Source organism: Nomascus leucogenys, chromosome 22a, assembly GCF_006542625.1.
Source record: "Nomascus leucogenys isolate Asia chromosome 22a, Asia_NLE_v1, whole genome shotgun sequence".
NCBI classification, from domain to species: Eukaryota; Metazoa; Chordata; class Mammalia; order Primates; family Hylobatidae; genus Nomascus; species Nomascus leucogenys.
In genome coordinates, this window is record NC_044402.1 from 97,166,636 (window position 1) to 97,189,697 (window position 23,062).

The following is a 23,062-nucleotide window of genomic DNA, read 5'->3' on the forward strand; positions in this document are numbered from 1 at the left end:
ACCAAAGGAACAGAACAGAGGCCTCAGAAATAACACCACACATCTACAACCATCTGATCTTTGACAAACCTGACAAAGACAAGCAATGGAGAAAGGATTCCCTATTTAATAAATGGTGTTGAGAAAACTGGCTAGCCATATGCAGAAAACTGAAACTGGACCCCTTCCTTAAACCTTATATAAAAATTAACTCCAGATGGATTAAAGACTTAAAGTAAGACCTAAAACTATAAAAATCCTAGAAGAAAACCTAGGCAATACCATTCAGGACATAGGCATGGGCAAAGACTTCATGACTAAAACACCAAAAGCAATGGCAACAAAAGCCAAAATTGGCAAATGGGATCTAATTAAACTAAAGAGCTTCTGCACAGCAAAAGAAACTATCATCAGAGTGAATAGGCAACCTACAGAATGGGAGAAAATTTTTGCAATCTACTCATCTGACAAAGGGCTAATATCCAAAATCTACAAAGAACTTAAACAAATTCACAAGAAAAAAACAAACAACCTCATCAAAAAGTGGGCGAAGGATATGAACAAACACTTCTCAAAAGAAGACATTTATGTGGCCAACAAACATATGAAAAAAATCATCATATGTTTCTTTCATCATCATCTGGTCATTAGAGAAATGCAAATCAAAACAACAATGAGATACCATCTCATACCAGTTAGAATGGCGATCATTAAAAAGTCAGGAAACAATATGCTGGAGAGGATGTGGAGAAATAGGAATGCTTTTACACTGCTGGTGGGAGTGTAAATTAGTTCAACCATTGTGGAAGACAGTGTGGCAATTCCTCAAGGATCTAGAACTAGAAATACCATTTCACCCAGCAATCCCATTACTGAGTATATACCCAAAGGATTATAAATCATTCTACTATAAAGACACATGCACACATATGTTTGCTGCAGCACTGTTCACAATAGCAAAGACTTGGAATCGACCATCAGTGATAGACTGGATAAAGAAAATGTGGCACATATACACCATGGAATACTATGCAGCCATAAAAAAGGATGAGTTCATGACCTTTGCAGGGACATGGATGAAGCTGGAAACCATCATTCTCAGCAAACCAACACAAGAACAGAAAACCAAACACTGCATGTTCTCACTAATAAGTGGGAGCTGAACAATGAGAACATATGGACACAGGGAGGGGAACATCACACACCAGGGCCTGTCCAGGGGTGGGCGGCTAGGGGAGGGATAGATTTAGGAGAAATACCTAATGTAGATGACAGGTTGATGGGTGCAGCAAACCAACACAGCATGTGTATACCTATGTAACAAACCTGCACGTTCTGCACATGTACCCCAGAACTTAAAGTATAATTTTAAAAAAAGCCTTAAGTTCTTTTAATGTCACATTATTAAAAGTAAATTTACTCTAAAGCATGTTCTCCATTCCACAGAATTTTTTTAGAACATGTATAGACTTCTCTGGCAACCTGAGGGAAACTGTGGAAGTACAAGCTTACTACAAGTTGCAGAAAATTTCAGAAAATTCAGGGTCTCCTTAAAGTTCCTCCATGAATTCCCAGGTAAAAAGAGAAGAGAAAAAATCAGATAACGTACAGCCCATACTTGTGACTTACAGTTTACAGCTCTGCATGGAAGGTTGGGAAAGCTGAGTAAAAGGGAAAAGACCATTTTGCTACCTAATACCAAATCATACATGACAAGCTGGGAAATATACTCTACTTATCGAGAGTTAAGCAACATAGCAGGCTCAGGAGTCAGACTCCTGGATTTAGATTCCAGCTTTGCCTCTCACTAGCTCTGTGTCCTTGGGCAAGTTATTTTACTCCTCCATTACTTTCCCTTCTCTCTATATATATCCTCATCTGTAAAACGAGATAAACAGCACTTACCTCACAGGGATGTAAGGCTTAAATATGTTCACACTTGCATAAAGCATTTGGAATAGTAACTGGTACATGGTAACTGACTGGAAAATATTAACTGTTATTGTTACCTTTAATGCCCTTCACTGTGTTTAGACTCGTGTAACAGGTCCTACACAGAGTATTCTGAATATAAAATTTATTTCAATGATAGAGGATCACTGTTATGAGTATTAAATGTTATACTGGGCTACAGATACAGCTGGGTATATAAGATATTACTAAACTTACAATCATAAACTGGCCTCCCTGTCTCATAGTCAAACTGTAGCCATACTTAGCATTTGGTGCAGTATTTCTTTAAATTTTGACTTACAAGCCAATATTGAAAAATTAAAATATTTCGTCTAAAAATTCAGATTTCTAGTTTCTCTTAAAAGCTGAAGATCTGGCAACACTGGACTTCATTTCTGCACAGAAATGATTTACCAGCATTTATGGAATTCTCTTGAGAAAGTAACTTTCAGTTCATGCTTTGCCCTCTTTTTCATAAGAGCAGACTACAGAATATGTGAATATATTTTCCTCTTTCCTTTTCCAGAAAAAAATTTAATTTTATGAAAAGTTATCTATTGAAGGCCGAAGTTTCTCTTTATTCATTTTCTCCAATCTTCTGTGACTGAATCAGCAACATTAAAAATATGTATTATTTGTTAAAACAAGTAAGATCTACAACTTTCATTCATTCTCTTACTACCTACAAGCTACATTTTTAAACAAGCATGAAGGAAGAACATCTTATGTCTTTTCAATAATTTGGGAATTCAATTAATACAAATTCTTTTTTCTTTAATTTTTTTTTTACAGAACTAAGATTAAGCTTCAATAATATAAATTCTTTAATTGACGTTTTAAAAAGAATCCACCTTTGATACTGTAACACCTGTATATCCTCAGTCTTTAGAAAGATTTCCACATCAAAACAAGAATACTAGGTCTGTCCTCTTTTGGTTTACAATTATGCTTGACTCTAGTGTATCAAGCTGACTTGACTTTTCTTGTTACTAAACTGAATTATGAGACACAGGAATTATATGGATACGAGAGTATGTTATATTCCTACCCCAAACCACTGTTTACAGTAATATGCTCTTTCACCATACTAAATATACAATAGTATGAATTTGAGAGATTTAATTGGTCCCTTAACATTTTATAGTATGTATTGTAATTATCCATGATGCTATTTTCCAACTTATACTAAGATTTTAATCTTCCCTTCCTAATTTAGCACAAAATTTCTATATATTAACTTAGAATTTTATAATGTTCACAAATCAATAATGATCATAATCTAGTTCTCACCAAGTTGCTCTGAGGATTAAATGAGATAATGCGTATAAAAATGTTTCTAATTTAATTTTGCCTTGTGAGTTTTATTACTGTATTAAATGACTTAGAGTTAAAACAAAATTCTACTATGCCTGCATTGCAAAATACAACAGACCAAAAAAAAGTGAAAGTAATAAAAACTATAATACAAATTTGACTGAATATTAAAACTATATAACCTCCCTAACTAATCAGTTGTTATCTTATTTATGTCCAGGTTGCACAATTGTGCAAATTATAGTGATGCTGAGTAATATCTATAGTTCTACTGCTTTATGCAGTATTTTTTAAATATTATTTGCTAATGAATTCAACACATTTATCTTTAATAGAATTTATGTTTACCTTTTACAAACTGAGCATGCACAATATAAAAAGTTATTTGAAAACATTCATTTATATGGCAGAGCCTACATATTTTATTGTACTATGAATTTATAGTATAGTATGAGCAACATGAAATCTTTTTTCTTTTTCTTTCTTTTTTTTTTTTTTTGAGATGGAGTCTCCCTTTGTTGCCAAGGTTAGAGTACAGTGGCACAATCTCAGCTCACTGCAACCTCTGTCTCCCAGGTTCAAGCGATTCTCATGCCTCAGCCTCTTGAGTAGCCAGGACTACAGGTGTGTGCCAGCACACCTGGCTAATTTTTGTATTTTTAGTAGAGGTGGGGGTTTCACCAGTTGGCCAGGCTGGTCTCGAACTCCTGACCTTAAGTGATCTGCCTGCCTTGGCCTCCCAAAGTGCTGGGATTACAGATGGGAGCCACCATGGCCAACCATGAAATTCATTTAGGCAAAAATATTAATTTCTTTGAGAATCAGGTATCAGCTCTCATTTTTTGGATGTATCAAACATGAAAGAATCACCTTAAAGCAGGGGTGGGCAACTATGGTCTGTGGGCCAAGAATAATTTTTGGATTTTATTTAAGTGTAAGAAGAAAGAAAAAGAAAAAAGGAAGAAGACAGAAGCAACTACAGCAGTGGCAGTAGCAAAAGATACTGTATGTGGTCTGCAAAAAATTATTGATTATCCAGCCCCATATGGAAAAATCTACAACCCCTTCCTTAGAGTTATCTATTCATAAAGCAGTAAATAATCAACCAGCCAGGAATCTCTCTTACCTGTCCAAGTATTTGTGAAAAGGAAGTCTTAACTGTCACCTAGTTTAAAACAATTATTGAAAAAAAAGGTTATTTTCCTCTAAACTCCTTTACATTTTATTAAATTGAGCACTTATGCATATCTCTAAGCATAATAATTGATTTTCTATAATGGTAAACCTTAAAGGCACTCAAGATCTTAAAGAATCTTCCGAACCACCATGTAAATTGTATTAAGTATAGTTTTACTGTTTAGTATACTTTCCCACATATCTAATTATTTGACAGTTGAGTGAATGCCATTATGCCCCTTTACTACCTAAAATATTTAATTAAGTAGAATATCTTATTACCATTACCATATCATGCCAGCTAAAGAAATTTAAGCCAAAATAATATTTTAAAAAGAAATCATCCTTAATTATCTCTACCACAAATACAACTTTTTTGATAATTAGGAAGTCTATTTGATATTAGAAAGGAGATAAATATTTTTAGGGAAGTTTAAAATGATTTTGTCAAAATATGGACTTCTGAAGATATGCAGTATTTGTAAAAAAAATGGACATTTTGAGAGCATGCAGTAGTTGGACTCAAATTTTTATCACAATTTTTTCTATTGCTTTAATATTATAAATATGAACATGCAAATTAAAAACTACTGTGGCCCTGAAAAACCTTTAACTGTTAGAAACAGGATACAAGATATCAAAGCAATAATAAATTCCACAAAATCTAAATTAATTCATAATATAAGTTCAACTGAAACTTGGCTGGAAGAACAGATTCTATTAATTTGACAATATCAATCCTAGTTTACCCTTGAAAAGTTAGTTCTAACAAAGAATCCAAACATTTAAGCTTGGTTTAAAGCAGTTGAGCAGAAATAAAATATTTCACATAAACCAGAAGCCTATGATGTCATAACCACTGAAATGAGTACTTTAACCACTTAAATCTGGGATCTAGGGGCTCTTCAGTCATGAATCCATAAGTAAGTAAAATGTTACTCTCAAGTCTATTCCCCTTAACACAAAGAGATGTACTTTGATTACAAAATAAACACAATAGGTATGAAATCACACATTTTAATGACTAGCAGAGCTTAAAATAGTTAGTGAAAAGGAAAGAAGATCCTTAAGCTAACAACCAGTAGAGCTATACACCAATAAGTATCATGTCAGTTACTGCAGTAAGCCCATGTCAGCTGACCTCATGATGTTCTTCAATTTATAAAAAAGATTCTGGACTTGGGGCTTCCAAATTTAGAAGGTTAATCTACAGTCTTATTTTTTTGCTTTATCTTCTATTACTTATTAAGATGTATACATTTTCAAATGGCCCAGCTATGGAGATGCTAAGGTGGTGTTAACAGGAAAAATGAAGAATATTTAAAATATCTTAAATGCCTATTTTTTATATGCATTGGCTTCCATACCATCATATATCTAAAGCTTATATAAAAAGAACATTTCTGGCTTATTCTACAACTAAATCTTAAAAATTAATCAAACATACAACTTACCTCGTACCGACAGTCTGATGACGTGTACATTTTTAATAATGCCACATGGGTATCATTTTCTGGTTGAGCAATATGGAGTTTCAGAGAAATTTCTGTGGAAGATGGAGCCCTGAAGAGATAACTTAAATATCAATTCTCAAATACAAAATGCTGGTAAAGAGCCATGGCTAAGTTAATCCTCAGCACAATATAACTGAATAATGTAGAGGAAGCTAGGTGCCAGACACATAATTGTGGATGGGCACTTTTTCAATGATATCACAATTGTTTGAATGCTCCCTCTAGGACACAGGAGTTGGGAGAGGGTGGAAGGGGGGGTTCAGGTTCCAAGGAAGTAAAGTTTAAGTTCTCTATCATTTCATAAGAATACTATATATTAAATTACAGGAACAATGCTACATAAAGGATACATACATTTTACTGAGGCATTTTAATAATTCATGATTTAAATAAATAAACTAAGCAGAATATCTATTATTCAAAAACACCAAAGTTTAAAGTAAATTCTTTCAAATACTTACTGTGCGATGGTTAGTGAATCTTCATAAGACCAAGGAATATGAAGTTTATAGATACTGGTTATTTCTTCTGTTAAAACATTAAAAAAATGTATTATTAACAACATGTTACCCTAAACGTTACATAAACTACCATAATATCTAACTAATTATACAATTGTCCATTTCATTAAAAAAATCAGTAAAGGTTATATTACATGATAAAAAATTATGGCGAATTCCTAAATAATAATGCTTTAATTAGATTTATAATAGATATTACAGCAGATAGGCAGTATTAAGAAAGTGGAAAAATACTAAATAACTAAATCTGAATTACTACTATAAGACATAAAGATATACGGCATTTTTAAAATGTGGGTATTTAAAGTGAAACAGATAAAAATGCTTTACTGTTAAGAAAGGGTCTATGTTAAATCCCCTGGAAATATAAACAACTTTTCTATTATAAATTTAATTTTACTTCACATAAAAATATATGGAAGAATAAGTATTATAGAAAATTCGAGTTAACACCTATTGAGTCTTCAAATGACAATATTATTTTCTATACATTTTTTAGAAAACATATTTACCTTTGACTGCTGAGCACTTGCTTACCACGTTGATTTTAAAAGCTTGGTATATCTAATAGAGTTTGACCACAAAAACAAAAGATAAAGGTTTACTTGTATGTTAAAGTAAACATTAAAGTAAAATCAAATCCTTCTTCTTGTAGTCAGGATTAATTACCTGTCCAAAGTTCAGAAGCTCTATATTGTAGTATAGGCCATTTGTATTTAACACCACCTTCCTTGAAGACAATCCTGTTGAATTAAAAGTACTGTATTAGTTAGAATATCAAGAAAGTTGTTAAAAACGTACTGATTATTTAATTAGCACTAAGACAATGCCAATAATTAAAAATTTATTTACAGGTTTTCACTTCTGTATGGAGTTAACTCCTAAAAATCTAATCTCCCAGCAATAAACTCTAGACAAAATAAATTTTATGACTTCCAATCACATCAATCTGCTTTTAAAAAGTCAGGTATATAATTCCAATTTCAGAAAGGTGTACTTTCTTGGTAGATCTTTTATTTTACAAGCTTCTTATCTTCAATGATATGGGTGATTCAGAATTGTCATTTCTGTATTGTTCTGGGTATTTTTGTACCAAAACAAAGGGTAGGGGGAAAAATAAAAATCCTAAAGTTTTGCCAATTAACACAGATTCTTTTCATAAATAGAATGTAAAAAAAATATTTAAAGGGCACAGGAGTCAACGTAAAAAAGTTCCCAATATTCAAAGCTAGAACAACTTAAGCAAAAATATATATAATAATAGAATTGGATTATAGCCCAGTGAATAAAATAGATATCCCTGAGTCCATAGTGACAAAAAAAAAATTGAATAAATAAATAATGGGGGAGAAGGGTCTACTTTATCTCAGGAAGAATTCCACTAAATGTAGAATACCAGAGTGATATTTGCTAAGTACTAGATGAACCAATGGATGCTAAAAATAGTGGGTTATTCTAAAGAAAAACAGTACATTTATATATTCTCAAAGTATGTCACCCCAGATATTTATTAATTACAAAAGGAAAAAGCAATAACATTATAGTGGAGAAATCTAGCAGACACCACCTTAACCAAGAAAGGAAAATGAACATAACTAGTAATTAGAGATACCAGTATCACGTATACTCAAGATGATATAGTAGGAAATCCTCATTGCTTCTGTGGTATTTTGGCAAAAATACATAACCTCAATCTAATCATAAGAAAGTATTAGGCTGGGCGCGTTGGCTCATGCCTGTAATTCCAGCATTTTGGGAGGACAAGGCAGGCAGATTTCTTGAGTCCAGGAGTCTGAGACCAGCCTGGGCAACATTGTGAATCTCTGTCTCTAAAAAAATACAAAAAAATTAGCTGAGCATGGTGTCACATGCTTGTAGTCCTAGCTACTCAGGAGGCTGAGGTGGAAGGATCGCTTGAGCCCAGGAGGCAGAGGTTGCAGTGAGCTGAGATCATGCCACTGTACTCCAGCCCAGGTGACAGAGTGAGACCCTGTTCCCCACTCCCCCCACAAAAATGGAAGTATCAGACAACTCCAAATAAGGAACATTGTACAAAATAATTGAATAGTATTCTTCAAAGGTTTCAAAGTTGTGAAAGACAAGGAAAGACTGAGGAACTGTCACAGATTATAGGAGACTTAGGAGTCATGACAACTAAATGCAATGTGGAAAACTTGAAATATTCAGCATTTGATATTACAAAGCTCTGCTTTACTGCAGCTCTGTTAAAAATAAAAGCAATTCTTATGCTTTCCAAAAACAAAGTACTTACCAAAGGAAAAAAGATGAGTTACAGGAAGCTGTATGTATCTTTTCTCTTTTTTAAAGAATTCACAATCTACAACAAACTGAAATATAAAACATTGATTTGTTAGAAAAAGTAAGTTACATTTATAGTAAAGTATCTTTACTTGATGTTTGAGTGGAAAATAAAAGTCTATAAACCTCAGCTTTGGGGAAAGTATCATCTATTACACTATAATTCTGCCTATACTTAGGTGGCAAGAATTTCTCAAGGAGAGATACTATGCTGAGAAAACTTGATACACAAGCTTAACTTAATAGATAAATTATTCGAGGGCCATTTCTAGAACAGATTCATAGCAGTTTTTTTATAGTTAGCTTTAGGTGTTTGCATAAGAAGGACAGTAAAGGATGGATGAAAGTATTATCAGCCTAAGCTAATTCAAGATTAATTAAAGATTTAGATACTATGTCTCTTAATGCTTTCATAGTCAAAAGGAAAATGTGATTTTGCTTTATATCTTTTGAAAAATCCTGTATTTATTAAAGATAGTCTAATTAGACTATAAAAGGCTTTTGGAGAAATACTGCCATTCATTGACACATGGCTAATGTTATTTGTGGAACATTATTTCAGGTTAAACAGTTATTACAGTAAGTGGAAAAAAGGTTTACTATGTATGAAGCCAGAAAAAGAAATGCTTTTCAAGAAAGTAAAACTATAATGTGACACGTGTATCATTACAATTTTTTGTAGTGACATTTCTTTTTACATAACATTTCTATTAGCTGCATAAGAAAACTTGCTCTCACTTATCTGCAAGAACTGTTTCTGGTAAAGGAATAATTCCATTAAAATAATCTCTACAATGCAATCATATTATTTTAATCTATAAAAGCTAAAGAAAAATTAATGTGATGCATAACTGTAGCTAGCAAGTAGTTTGCTGTATATAAAAGTGGAAAGCTAGTGGGGTCTATCCTAGGCTTTTCTAATAACTATACTTTGGATTTGTCTGAAGCAGTATTACTTTGTTTGCCTCTTGGGTAGATTTTTTATTGTTTTCAAAAGTGCAAAACAGAAGGGAAATTGCTATTAGATTATACCATACACTTGGGGGGATAAAAGAAAAAACTTTTAAGGGGTTTTGCTTTTATTTTTCCCTCCTTACTTACAAAGCAAAGAACACAGTCAGATATTTTCATTACAGAAAACAGCTGCTAAAAGATTATAGAAATCATTTATTGAACAGGATTATTCATTACATTTTTTACAAAGTACTTTTGGATAAGCCTATATGAGACAGGGAAGCAGTTTTTAAAAGCAATTTCATCACTTTGAACAAGTTTAAAATAACAGAATTTTTATTATTGCTTTAAAAATTTGGCTATGCCTTTAGTTTTGCATAATGACAAAAACCCTACCCAAGAAAGAAAAAATTCAAAGGCCTGTCTCTGAAACACCCAAGATAAGTAAATTTCTAATGGGTTTAATTATTTTGTTTTCTGTTACAAAAAAATACAGATAAATTCCATATTCGCATTTCTAAAAATATATTGATACAAGTTGACTCAAAAATGTTTTACACGATTTGAATATATGTCATGTTCTGATGATGAGCTATACATAGACATGCAAAAATTATGAAAGACTTAAGTTATAATTCTAGTGAGACGGGGTTGTACAACAGTAGATTCAGCAGTGTTACTTTCCAAAGAGCATTAAGATGCATTACATGTTTATTAGGCTGCTAAGACTGTCTATTTGCAGAAAGGCTCATTAATTTCTTGGAATAACCAGAGAGGGCCTTTTCAAGTTTGAGAAAAATGTTAGATTCATTCAAAACCAGCTTACCTGCCAGAAAAACCCTTAAAGAGAGCTTTTAGTATTGAAGATGCTGAATTACCTCTCACTTGAGCTAAGCAAAACAGAACAATGAATCCATTATAAGGTACTTGCGAGATTTAGTCATTGAGATGACTCCCAACTACATCCCCCTTTTCCTTTCTCTATTTCTTCTATATTTTTCTGATTATTTTGGCTACAAATCTTATCAACCTTCTCAGTCAATAAACATTTTCTTGAGCATTTATGCAGTAGTCACTGAAGGTTGAGGATGCAAAGTAGAATAAAACCTATCTGTTCATTACTCTTAAAGAGTTCACAATGTGGTCATGGCAACTGAGATATAAATTATAATTCAATATAATAAATTTTTCAAAGAAGTTATAAACGAAGTATCATGGGAATAAGTAAAAGATTACTGGGGGACTCTGGAAAAGGGAAAAAGGGACATGGGTTGGATCTTGAAGAGTAAGTTTGCTGGGTGAAACAGGAAAACGGGAGTCCAAAGGGCCCTTTACCTCCATTTTCTTTCTTACCCACTAATTCTATCAAAATCACCATTTTTTTCTTTCTATTCCCACTTCCCTAATACAGGCTGAGGATCCCTTATCCAAAATACATGGAACTAGAAGTGTTTGATTTTTTTCAGATTTTGGAATATTTGCCTATACATAATGACATATCTTGGGGATGGAACCTAAGTCTAAACACAAAATTCATTTATGTTTCATACGTATCTTACACACTTAGTCTTGAGGTAATTTTTATATTTTTAATCACTTTGTGGATGAAACAAAATTTTGACTGTTTTGACTACATCTCACCACATGAGGTCAGGGGTTGAATTTTCCAATTGTGGTGTCAGGTTGGTGCTCAAAAAGTTTTAGATGGCGCGTCCTCATTATTATAGCAGTGAGTATCCCCACCTGTCAGAAAGTTTTTAGAGTTTGGATTTTTGGATTAAGGGTGCTCAGTCTGTACAAGCCCCTTATGAGGTGCCTAGTCTGTTTCTGATCTATTCTACAGCATAAGGAGATTAATCTTCTCAAATAAATGATTTCTGATACCATTACTACTATAGTGAAAAATCTTATGGCTTCCAACTGACTTCTGAATTCCGTAAAGTCCTGAATCCTCCAATCAAGACTTCCACAATATGGCCATGAACTAATTTTCCAGACTTTTCCTCCACTACTATTCAAACCCATCGTGGCCATCCTTTCAAAATTATTATTTACTTATTCAATGTTTTTCAAATATACTTCATGCTTTGCTCTGTTACTTTGTCTAAACAGTGCTGTCCATTATAACTCCTGGCAATGATGTCACTATTGAGCATCTGGAATGTGACTAGGACAACTAGGGAACAGAATTTTTAATTTTATATTAACTTAAATTGAAATAACCACATGTGCTAGTGATTCCTGTATTGACAGCATGGCTCTACAATGTTCATTCTTCCTATAAAAATCCTAACTATCCATTAAGGCTATTTTGTTTTATTTCATTTCATTTTAAAGGTGGGGTCTCATTATGTTGACCAGGCTGCAGTACAGTGGCTATTCACAGGCATAATCATAGCATACTACAACCTCCACCTCCTGGGTTCAAACGATTCTCCTGCTTCAACTTCCCAAGTAGCTGGGACTACAGGTACTTGCCACCATGCCCACTTGAAAGCCATTTTAAATATCACCTTATTATAATGCCATTCTTTTTATGTACTTGCTATATTCTGATTTGTGTTATGTGTATTTGGGTAGTTCTTTTTCCACTCTTCCCTCTGCTCCAGTTACATTTCTCTCCCCCTTCCCAATAGTATGTAGCTTTTTAAGAACAGGGTCTTGTCAGCCAGGTGTGGTGGCTCACACCTGTAATCCCAGCACTTTGGGAGGCCAAGGTGGGCGGATCACCTGAGGTCAAAAGTTCAAGACCATCCTGGCCAGCATGGCAAAATCCCATCTCTACTAAAAATACAACAATTAGCTCGGTGTGGTAGCACACGCCTGTAGTCCCAGCTACTTGGGAGGCTGAGACAGAAGAATCGCTTGAACCCAGGAGGTGGAGGTTGTAGTGCGCCAAAGTTGCACCACTGCACTCCAGCCTGGGTGACAGAGCAAGACTCTGTCTCAAAAAGGCAAAACAAAATCAGGGTCATGTCTTCATTTGTGTACCTCCTATAATTCCTGGTACATAGCCTTGTACTTAAAGAGTACCTAATAATTCACAGGTTGTGCACCTATGAATTATTATTATGTGCCTAATAATTCATAGATTTTGAAAGACTGATTGATAAACTGGAACCAGTTCTCACTTGGAACAAAGAAACTTGGGTTTATTCTGCTTAGTTCAAGTTAGAGTAGATGATCCTAATAATTTAACAGTCTTAGGTGGATCACCAAACTGGCTACTGTTGTAGATAAACTCTGCAGAACAACTCATTGAAAAAGAACTGTAAAATTTAGCATGTGTCTCCAAAACATTCTGATAACAATCTTAACCCACTTGTTACCTTACTTCCATGAACAGATGGTACATAAACAACAAGATGAGACAAAGATGGATAGTCTTGAAGTCTTAATGTCAGATACTAAAATAAAGAAAGAAAGAAACTACTTTTATTTCTTAAAGATTAATGCATGTTTAAAGAAAAATAAATAACACTTATTTCTTACTTAATTAGTTATCTTAAAAAGCAGACTTCCAATTTATGTTCAGTACTTCATAAAATGCCCATGTTTACATTTCCAGGTCAATAATCCTGTTGAAAATCAAGTTCCTAATAATTATTATGTTAAATAGGAACTGCCAAAAATATTCCTTGGATCCCTTCACATAAAACAAATGATATTTAACATTAAATTTAATTATTGTCAATAATTATTTCCAAATTTGGTGTCTTTTTTTTTTATAATTTGGTTATTTGTTACATATAGTATCACAGTATTGTTTCTACATTTATTTTGGTAGTATATAACAAAAAACATTCAATAGCTGATGAATGAATAAATGCTAAATATAATGAAAGAGTTACAATTTAATCTCAAATTATTTTGATCTAGCCCAAGTAGTAAAGAGTTGCTGGCTAATGGCATATCTGCACACCATCCCCTGGAATTTATTTAGCAAATGATAAAGACAAGTATGTCTAAATAATGCACCTCACCAAATGAGTAACTATTTATTTCTCAAAATTAAGACCAGTCCTATATTCTATATCTTGAGGAATGAATTGGTGGAAGACTGCTCTATTTAATGAAAAGCCAAGGCACCAAATACAGGTTTTTTTGTTTTCTGTTTTAATTTAACTTTTATTTTATGTTCAGGGGTAGATGTGCAAGTTTGTTACAAAGGTAAACTTGTGTCATGGGGGTTTGTTGTACAGATTATTTCATCACCCAGGTACTAAGCCTAGTTACCCACTAGTTATTTTTCCTGATCCTCTTCCTCCTCCTACTCTCCACCCTCCAACATGCCCCAGTGTGTGTTGTTCCCCCTACATGTCCATGTGTTCTCATCATTCAGCTCCCACTTATAAGTGAGAAGATGTAGTATTTGGTTTTCTGTTCCTGTATTCATTTGCTAAGGATAATGGCCTCCAGCTCCATCCATATTCCTGCAAAGAACATGATCTCATTCTTTTTTATGGCTGCATAGTATCCCATGGTGTATATGTAATACATTTTCTTTATCCAGTCTACTATTGATGGGAATTTAGGTTGATTCCATGTCTTTGCTATTGTGAATGGTGCTGCAATGAACACACGCATACATGTGTCTTTATAATAGAATGCTTTATATTCCTTTGGATATACACCCAGTAATGGGATTACTAGGTCAAATGGTATTTCTATTTTTAGGTCTTCAAGGAATCTCCACACTGTCTTCCACAATGGTTGAACTAATTTACACTCCCACTAACAGCATGTAAGTGTTCCTTTTTCTCTGCAACCTCGCCAGCATTTGTTATTTTTTGACTTTTTAATAATAGCCATTCTGACTGGTGTGAGATGGTATCTCACCGTGGTTTTGATTTGCATTTCTCTAATGGTCAGTGATGTTGAGCTTTTTTTCCATATAATTGTTGGCTGCATGTATGTCTTTTGAAAAGTGTCACTTCATGTCCTTTGCCTACTTTTTAATGAATTGTTTTTATCTCGTAAATTTGTTTAACTTCCTTATAGACGCTGGATATTAGACCTTTGTCGGATGCAGAGTTTGCAAAATTTTTCTCCCATTCTGAAGGCTGTCTGTTCACTCTGTTGATAGTTTCCTTTGCTGTGCAGAAACTTTTTAGTTTAATTAGATCCCATTTGTCAATTTTTGCTTTTGTTGCAATTGCTTTTGGTATCATCATCATGAAATCTTTGCCCATTCCTATGTCCAGAATGGTATTGCCTAGGTTGTCTTCCACGTTTTTTATAGTTTTGCGTTTTACATTTAAGTTTTTAATCCACCCTGAGTTAATTTTTGTATATGGTGTAAAGAAGAGGTCCAGTTTCAACCTTCTGCATAAGGCTAGGCAGTTATCCCAGCACCATTTATTGAATAGGAAAACCTTTGCCCATTGCTTGTTTTCGTCAAGTTTGTCAAAGGTCAGAGAGTTGTAGGTGTGTGGCCTTATTTCTGGGTTCTCTATCCTGTTTCATTGCTCTATGTGTCTGTTTTTGTACCAGTACCATGCTGTTTTGGTTACTGTAGCCCTGTAGTATAGTTTGAAGTCAAATAGTGTGATGCCTCCAGCTTTGTTCTTTTTGCTTAGGATTGGCTTGGCTTTACTGGGCTCTTTTTTGGTTCCACATGAATTTTAAAACAGTTTTTTCTAGTTATGTGAAGAATGTCAATGGTAGTTTAATAGAAATAGCACTGAATCTATAAATTGCTTTGGACAGTATGGCCATTTTAATGATATTGATTCTTCCTATCCATGGGCATGGAATGTTTATCCATTTGTTGATGTCATCTTTGATTTATTTGAGCAGTGTTTTGTAATTCTCCTTGTAGAGATCTTTCATCTCTCTGATTAGTTGTATTCCTAGGTCTTTTATTCTTTTTTTTGGCAATTGTGGATGGAACTACATTCCTGATTTGGCTCTTGGCTTGACTGTTGTTGCTGTCAGTAGGAATGTTAGTTATTTTTGCACATTGATTTCATATCATGAGACTTTGCTGAAGTTGCTTATCAGCTTAAGGAGCTTTTGGGCTGAGACGATGGAGTTTTCTAGATATAGGATCATGTCATTTGCAAAGAAAGATAATTTGACTTCCTCTCTTCCTATCTGGATGCCCTTTATTTCTTTCTCTTGCCTGATTGCCCTGGCCAGGTCTTCCAGTACTATGCTGAATAGGAGTGGTGAGAGAGGGCATCTTTGTCTTGTGCTGGTTTTCAAGGGGAATGCTTCCAGCGTTTGCCCATTCAGTATGATGTTGGCTTTAGGTTTGTCATTAGATGGCTTTATTACTTTGAGATATGTTCCTTCAATACCTAGTCTACTGAGAGTTTTTAACATGAATGGGTGTTGAATTTTATCAAAAGCCTTTTCTGCATCTATTGATAATGATGTGGCTTTTGTCTTTAGTTCTGTTTATGTGATGAATCACCCAAATACAGTTTTTAATCGAGTTTTGTTCTGGAAGTATGTGTGGGGTGGGAGTAGTTATATGTTCTAACAATATGTTTGCATTAAACATTTCTAAAGACACTTAGCTTTCCCCAATCTTCTTCAGAAGCACCAATGTGGGCAAGGAGGACAGAGATGCTCAAGCTAAAGAACCATTAATGAGTAGCCTTCTAACAACCTGACCAGATTCATATGGGATGTTTATCAAACATAAATTCCTGGGCTTCACCCCAACTTAGCAAAGTCCCTGTGACAGACTCACATGTTCTAATGTAAATTAAAGAGCCTTAAAAGGGCCACATAAGCCACAGCTACAAGCAGCTAAGACCCACCAGACAAATGGTAGCTAATATGAAACATTAATTAGGAAGAACCTGGATAATCTGTGCAGCTATCCACTCTAATGGCTTTTAAGTATTTATTCTCAACAATGGCCAAGTGTTGAATTTATACGTGCTTTGATGGAGGGCTCCATCTATTTATTACAAGTTCAGTCCACAGAAATGCCTAACAATGATATAATTCTCATCTGACATTACTTTTATTGAGATATTAATATGAATAAAATTTACAAAATTTATTTGCTTTAGTCATCCCTTCAATTTCAAAGCAAAATAATTTTGTGTGCTGTTTATAAATGGCTAATACATACTACATTCAATTTTGATTTTCATTAAAATAAAAGATCTATCCTCCTAAGCTGAGAACACACAAGATTGCAGAATGCTATAATACTTGTTTTCTAACTTCTCTCTTTCAGCATTTGCCATGAAAAGTAGGCAGCTGAAATAGCTTGTTCTCCTGCTGTTCAGCCAGCTGTTTCTTACATTCAGAACAAACAACATAGGAACCTATTGTTTGATATAGAGACTGACTAATCTTTGGAGATTTAAAAGAATAATATAAAAATTTTATGATTTAAGAAATACCTTTTAAAACATAGAAGCAAAGTACTTTTTATTGGGTTTTTAATAATTTATTTCTTCTTAATCTTTATAGGCTGGATAGAACATCCAAATTAATCTATATAATTCATCCATGTAATAAAAAAATCAACTATACCCCTCAAGCTATTGAAATAAAAAAATAAGTTGAGGAAATATTTAATAACACCTTATAAATGACTGTGCAGTAAGTATATCCTAACACTTTTGTTTGTTTTGATCCTGGTTAGGATAGTACCAGTGAGAGACCCTAAAAATGTTCAAGAGTCAATTTACTTTCCTATCATATTTGTTTGATAAACACAAGGTCACATGAATGAATATGTACAAATAAGATTGACCAAGGTGACAAAAAAAATTGCAACCATTCCAAAGTGAAGTGTGACTTGCAATTATTTCTTCTGTCACCATTCCTCTATGTTAGCATAAGTTTCTCATTCTCTGTTTGTATAGTATACAGTTGACTATTCATACAAATAATTATAAACATTCATGAGCAAAAATAACTAACTTAATTGGAGTTAATCGTGAAATAATTGGAAACCACCAGATGATTTCACTTTCAAGTCAATGAATGAGTCTAGGATTCATTATGAAACTATATTTTTAAAGTACAGATTTACTTGAAGACTGAAAACCATCAATCCTGATAAAACTTTATCAGTTACAATAAATACAATTTGGAAATCAGAACAGATATTTTCATAACATTTTAGAATTATTTTGCTTTTTCAACAATAGATTTTGAGACTACGCAAATAAGCCCTTTATAAAAGAACGTGCTGACCTACCAGAGTTGCTTAATCAAATCACAAACAACTATTAAATAAATCCCTGCTGTGACTTATCACCCTGAAGAGCACTAGATAAACTAGTTATTTGAGTGCATGACCATGTGTCATATCTGTTGGAGATGTCCACTTCCCAACTGCAGGCCTTTCCTCCCAAAATGAGTTCTAAGTATACTAACTCAGCTCATATTTTAAGGCAGGCCATTCAAACATATCCTCAAACTGAATGTTAGAAATCCATCCAGTTCTTTTTGTATGAAGCTATAACATATAGAGATTTAGAGGAATGTTAACTTATAGTTTTTATCTCTGAAAGTAAAAAAAATATAAATAACACTAATTGTATGTTATTCCCTATCAAATATATTTCTAAGAAAATATTTTTTAAATGTAGGTTAGTAAATCTGAAGTTTATTTAATACTAAGATAAGCTAATGAAAGAGAATATTTTAAAATGTATATAGACTTAAGTATTTTTTTCAACTGAATATTAAAATTCTGAAGCCATAATTTACCTTAATTGTTGGCAGCAGTTCAGCTTTCCATGATAAATCAACCCCTTGCAGGCTTGAAATAAATATGAAAATATAATTAAAGGACAAATATATGGAAGTATTACAAATTATAAATAAGATTCAGAGGAAAAAGAAACCATCTCTACACCTAGTAGAGATGTCTATTGAGTCTAATCCAATATACTCTGTCCACATAGTTCCCTTAGCAACAAAAATGTTTTTTCCTAGCTAATTTCAATGTTTGCAAAAATTACTAGTATATTCATTTCCTTTAATTTTAATTTTAAAAACAATACTATAATTTCATATAGCATCAAAATGAAAATAACAATGTATGAAACTATTCTAAAAGTGTGATTTCCAAGTATTGTTTATGTTGAGATAAATGAAGTGGAGGGCCATGCATTCAAAAGACTTACCACATAGAAGTGCTGTTTATGCAAGCAAAAATCCAACTATTTGTATCCTGTTGATGAACAGCACAAAACAAAACACACTAAGTATTGTAGAAAATAATTGTACAGAACAAATACCCATTTTCAACACTTTTTATTGTTATATGATAGGGTGACTAGGAGCAAGTGAAACATAACAGCTTATTGTTGAGAAACATATCCAAGATGTTCTCAAAGTCAAATAAATCAAGGATGGGTAAAGAAGTCTAATGTCAACATTGACAGGTAAGCAGTTATCCTGGAGCCAAGAGTACGAGAAAGACTGCCCTCACAGGTTATCTCTCTTTTTTTTCCTTTTTTTTTTTTTGAGATGGAGTCTTGCTCTGTCACCTAGGCTGGAGTACAGTGGCATGACCTTGGCTCACTGCAACCTCCTCCTCCTGGGTTCAAGTTATTCTCCTGCCTCAGCCTCCCAAGTAGCTGGGATTACAGGCGCCCACCACCATGCCTGGCTAATTTTTGTATTTTTAGTAGAGACGAGGTTTCACCATATTGGCCAGGCTGGTCTTGAACTCCTGACCTCAAGTGATCTGCCTGCCTCGGCCTTCCAAAGTGCTGGGATTACAGGTGTGAGCCACCATGCCTGGCCATCTTTCTACAGCATATCACCTAAGTATTTCTAATTATTGAACCACAATTTTCAGATTTCAATAATGTCCATACTTTAATTAGATAGTTACATAGTAAGTAATCTACATTTTTTAAATGAAGAATGAAAAGCTGGAGGTAGACTTTTATACAAACGTAAATCCAGAGTCAAGCAATTAAAAATAATTTATATACTGCGTCTCACTTTATCGTTTGAGTTTCCATTTGGTTACCAGCAAATAACTTCCTTTTTTTTTGAGACAGAGTCTTGCTCTGTCACCAGGCTGGAGTGCAGTGGCACGATCTCGGCTCACTGCAACGTCTGCCTCCTGGGTTCAAGCAATTCTCCTGCCTCAGCCTCCAGAGTAGCTGGGACTACAGGTGCATGCCACCACACACAGCTAATTTTTGTATTTTTAGTAGAGACGGGATTTCACCATGTTGGCCAGGATGGTCTCCATCTCTTGACCTCATGATCTGCCCTCCTTGACCTCCCAAAGTGACCAGCAAATAACTTCTATACAACCAAGAATGTGTTGGACTGAAACACAATTCCAAGGGCTCCAGACTAAAGCTGGTTATGATTCATCAGCACAGGATGGAAATGGTGTAGAGATGATTGTGACATTTTAACATATTCTGTATTCAGCTTTAGGCAATTAAAAGCAGTGTGACCACACTGTGGGAGGCCAAGGCGGGCGGATCACGACATCAGGAGATCGAGACCCTCCTGGCTAACACGGTGAAACCCCGTCTCTACTAAAAATACAAAAAAATTAGCCGGGCGTGATGGCGGGTGCCTGTAGTCCCAGCTACTCGAGAGGCTGAGGCAGGAGAACGGCATGAACCCGGGAGGCGGAGCTTGCAGTGAGCCAAGATCGCGCCACTGCACTCCAGCCTGGGCGACAGAGCGAGACTTAGTCTCAAAAAACAAAACAAAAACAAACAAACAAAAAAGCAGTGTGACTTGAGATCTTAACTGCAACTTTTAAGGACGTAAGAGCAATGTTCTGAGATATGATTATCTAATTAGTGAAATCCTACCAAGACATAAGAGGATGAGAAGCACTGCTCACACAGCTACATAAATTTGTCCTTTGAATCACAGATAGGACAACCAAGAAATCAATGCTTTTATTCAACTGATACTTATAAAGTCCATTCTACGGCCAAAGAATGATATACTAAGCCCTCAGGGAAAATGATGAATCAGGCAGACCTAGTCTCTGCTCTCATTCAGCTTACATAAAATGTTAAGACATTTTTCAGGAATATATAAAAGAAAGCTGACAGGAAACAAACAAAAAAGTGTGGTGTTTCTCTGTAGGCAAAATACTTGTGTGAGTCCTATATCAGTTACCTGTACTTCCCAGAACAATAATGTGACATTAAAGAAGCAAGGCAAAAGAACAGATCTGCACAGCCTGGACACAGAAAATCTAGCAGCCCGTAAAGATCCAACCCACTTTTGTAAAGGGTTTTTGCAGCTACTAAGAAGGGGCCTATCCTCAAAGGTAACCCTCATCATGAAAATTGCTGATATTCCATACTACTTCGGTGTATTGGGAATTCTGTCCCATTCATCAATGGATTGAATAGATAGATAATGTATTACTCAAGTCCACCCTAAAACACCATGTTGATATAACCTAGATGTCAAAAGGTTAACTAATTACAAAAATCATACTAAAAACCTTAGAAGTCACTCAAGGGTTATTGACTAATTCCTAAAGTATACAGGAAAGAAAATGCTACTGATCAAAAATTTATAGTTCTCAAAAAATTCTGTCTACTGTATTTAATGGCTGCTAAAAACCATCAAGTGAAAGACTGACTGGGCACTTTATAATGGATGGATCATGCTGTCACCACTGAGCCCACCAACATCTTTGTCTCTGAAAGTGGTAAAACCAGATATTATGTACCTCCTGATACCATAAAATAGGCGATACACAGCTCTACTTATAAAACATTCTTACTATAAAAAATTAATCTGAATCTAATCAAGATTCTAGATCTAACTACCAGTTTACAGAAAACATAGGGGATAGAAATACGTACTAAAAGACACTATGGGAATACAATCAGTTAAACCCAGAATGTGGGAAATTCTGTAAAACATATAATACATTTCTTTGAACATGTAAGTAGCATGGGGGAAAGGGGGTGGGGCTATTTATTATAAAAGAGACATAAGATCTATGAACTAAAGGCAATGTATACTTTGGATCCTGATTCAAATAAACTTAAAATTTAAGTGAACCAAGGAAAACTGAACATGGAGTGAATATCAGATGATATTAAGGAATTAGTATTAATTTGGCTGGATGAAATAATGGTATTATGGTAATGTATAAAATCCCCATAGGAAAACATACTTTGTGGATGAACTAATAAAATGCCTAGAATTTACTTTTAAAATTCTTCAGTCAAAAAAAGTGTAAAGAAATAAATGATATAAGAATGACAGAGTATTGATAACTGTTAAAGCTGTGTGTTGATTATAAAAAATTCATTCTTATATTTTCTTTCTGCCTTTATATAAGCTTGAAAATTTCTATAATAAAAATTGAAAAGATTTTTAAAAAATTTACCACGACTTTATGTTAATTAATACCCATGAATATTAAATACAGAAAAAAGATCCTCCCATCAGCCAAATGAATAATTTGCACTTTGACAAGCATTTTTCTTAATATAATACTGACATTCTGATTTGAAATTCAGTATTAAGTGAGAAAGGATATATTAAGCCTTTACTCTCAAGGCCAGAATCTGCCAGGGTAAAATGCCCATCTAGATTTTAGGCTGAGAGATGCAAGTCTCTGTGAGAGATGCAAAAGTCTGGTAATTTCACTAAAATGTAGTATTCATTAGCATCTAGCCCACAATGCCTATCATCTTTTTTTAAAAGATTTTACTATATAATCAAATGTCAGCATCTCCAGCAAAGTAACCGATCTTGGTTCTAAATAAATACAAACAACCTAACAAAAGGGAGAAGAAGGAACAGATACAAACATAGAGTGAAGAATCATGAGATATGCCAAAAAAAAAAATCAGAATAGAGGAAAAAGAATCCAAATTAAGAAAAAATCCTGAAAGTAAGAAATGTAGATAAATTATTGACGTACTACTTAACCTTTCCTTTTTTTTTCTTCTGAGACAGGGTCTCACTTCGTCACCCAGGCTGGAGTGCTAGTGGCGTGATCTCAACTCATTGCCGTCTCAACCTCTCAGTTCAAGTGATCTTCCTTCCCCAGCCCCGCAAGTAGCAGAAACTACAGGTGCGTACCACCACGCCCAGCTAAGTTTTTTGTATTTTTTGCAGAGACGGGGTTTGACCATGTTGCCCAGGCTGGTCTCAAACTCCTGAGCTCAAACGATCCACCCATCTCAGCCTCCCAAGGTGCTAGGATTACAGGTGTAAGCCACCACACCTAGCTTCCATTCCTAATATCATAATAAATGCATGCTACAGCATTTTTAAACAATATCACATTTTTAATAGTGCCTAACATAGTAGGTACTCATTAAAAAGAAACACAAAAACAAAAATCATTATTCTGATACAGTAAATCTAGATAACATTGTAAGTTAC

General features: G+C 34.2%; 1 protein-coding gene across 5 annotated transcripts in view; it reads right to left on the reverse strand.

The window, feature by feature from the left end:
* Window positions 1-23,062, reverse strand: part of PGAP1 (post-GPI attachment to proteins inositol deacylase 1) — an 87,792-nt gene that overhangs the window by 33,820 nt on the left and 30,910 nt on the right. For all 5 annotated transcript variants that reach the window (XR_004027858.1, XM_003253879.3, XM_030803039.1 and 2 more), the window contains exons 11-19: window positions 18,838-18,884; window positions 18,419-18,470; window positions 13,060-13,137; window positions 8,730-8,805; window positions 7,127-7,200; window positions 6,970-7,021; window positions 6,398-6,464; window positions 5,877-5,985; window positions 4,373-4,411 (exon numbers count right to left, since the gene is read on the reverse strand). Coding sequence is in view for 4 of the 5 variants with exons in the window: in XM_003253879.3 (XP_003253927.1) it covers window positions 4,373-4,411; window positions 5,877-5,985; window positions 6,398-6,464; window positions 6,970-7,021; window positions 7,127-7,200; window positions 8,730-8,805; window positions 13,060-13,137; window positions 18,419-18,470; window positions 18,838-18,884 (594 nt within the window). In the remaining variant the exon portion in view is untranslated. The remainder of the gene's footprint in view (window positions 1-4,372; window positions 4,412-5,876; window positions 5,986-6,397; window positions 6,465-6,969; window positions 7,022-7,126; window positions 7,201-8,729; window positions 8,806-13,059; window positions 13,138-18,418; window positions 18,471-18,837; window positions 18,885-23,062) is intronic.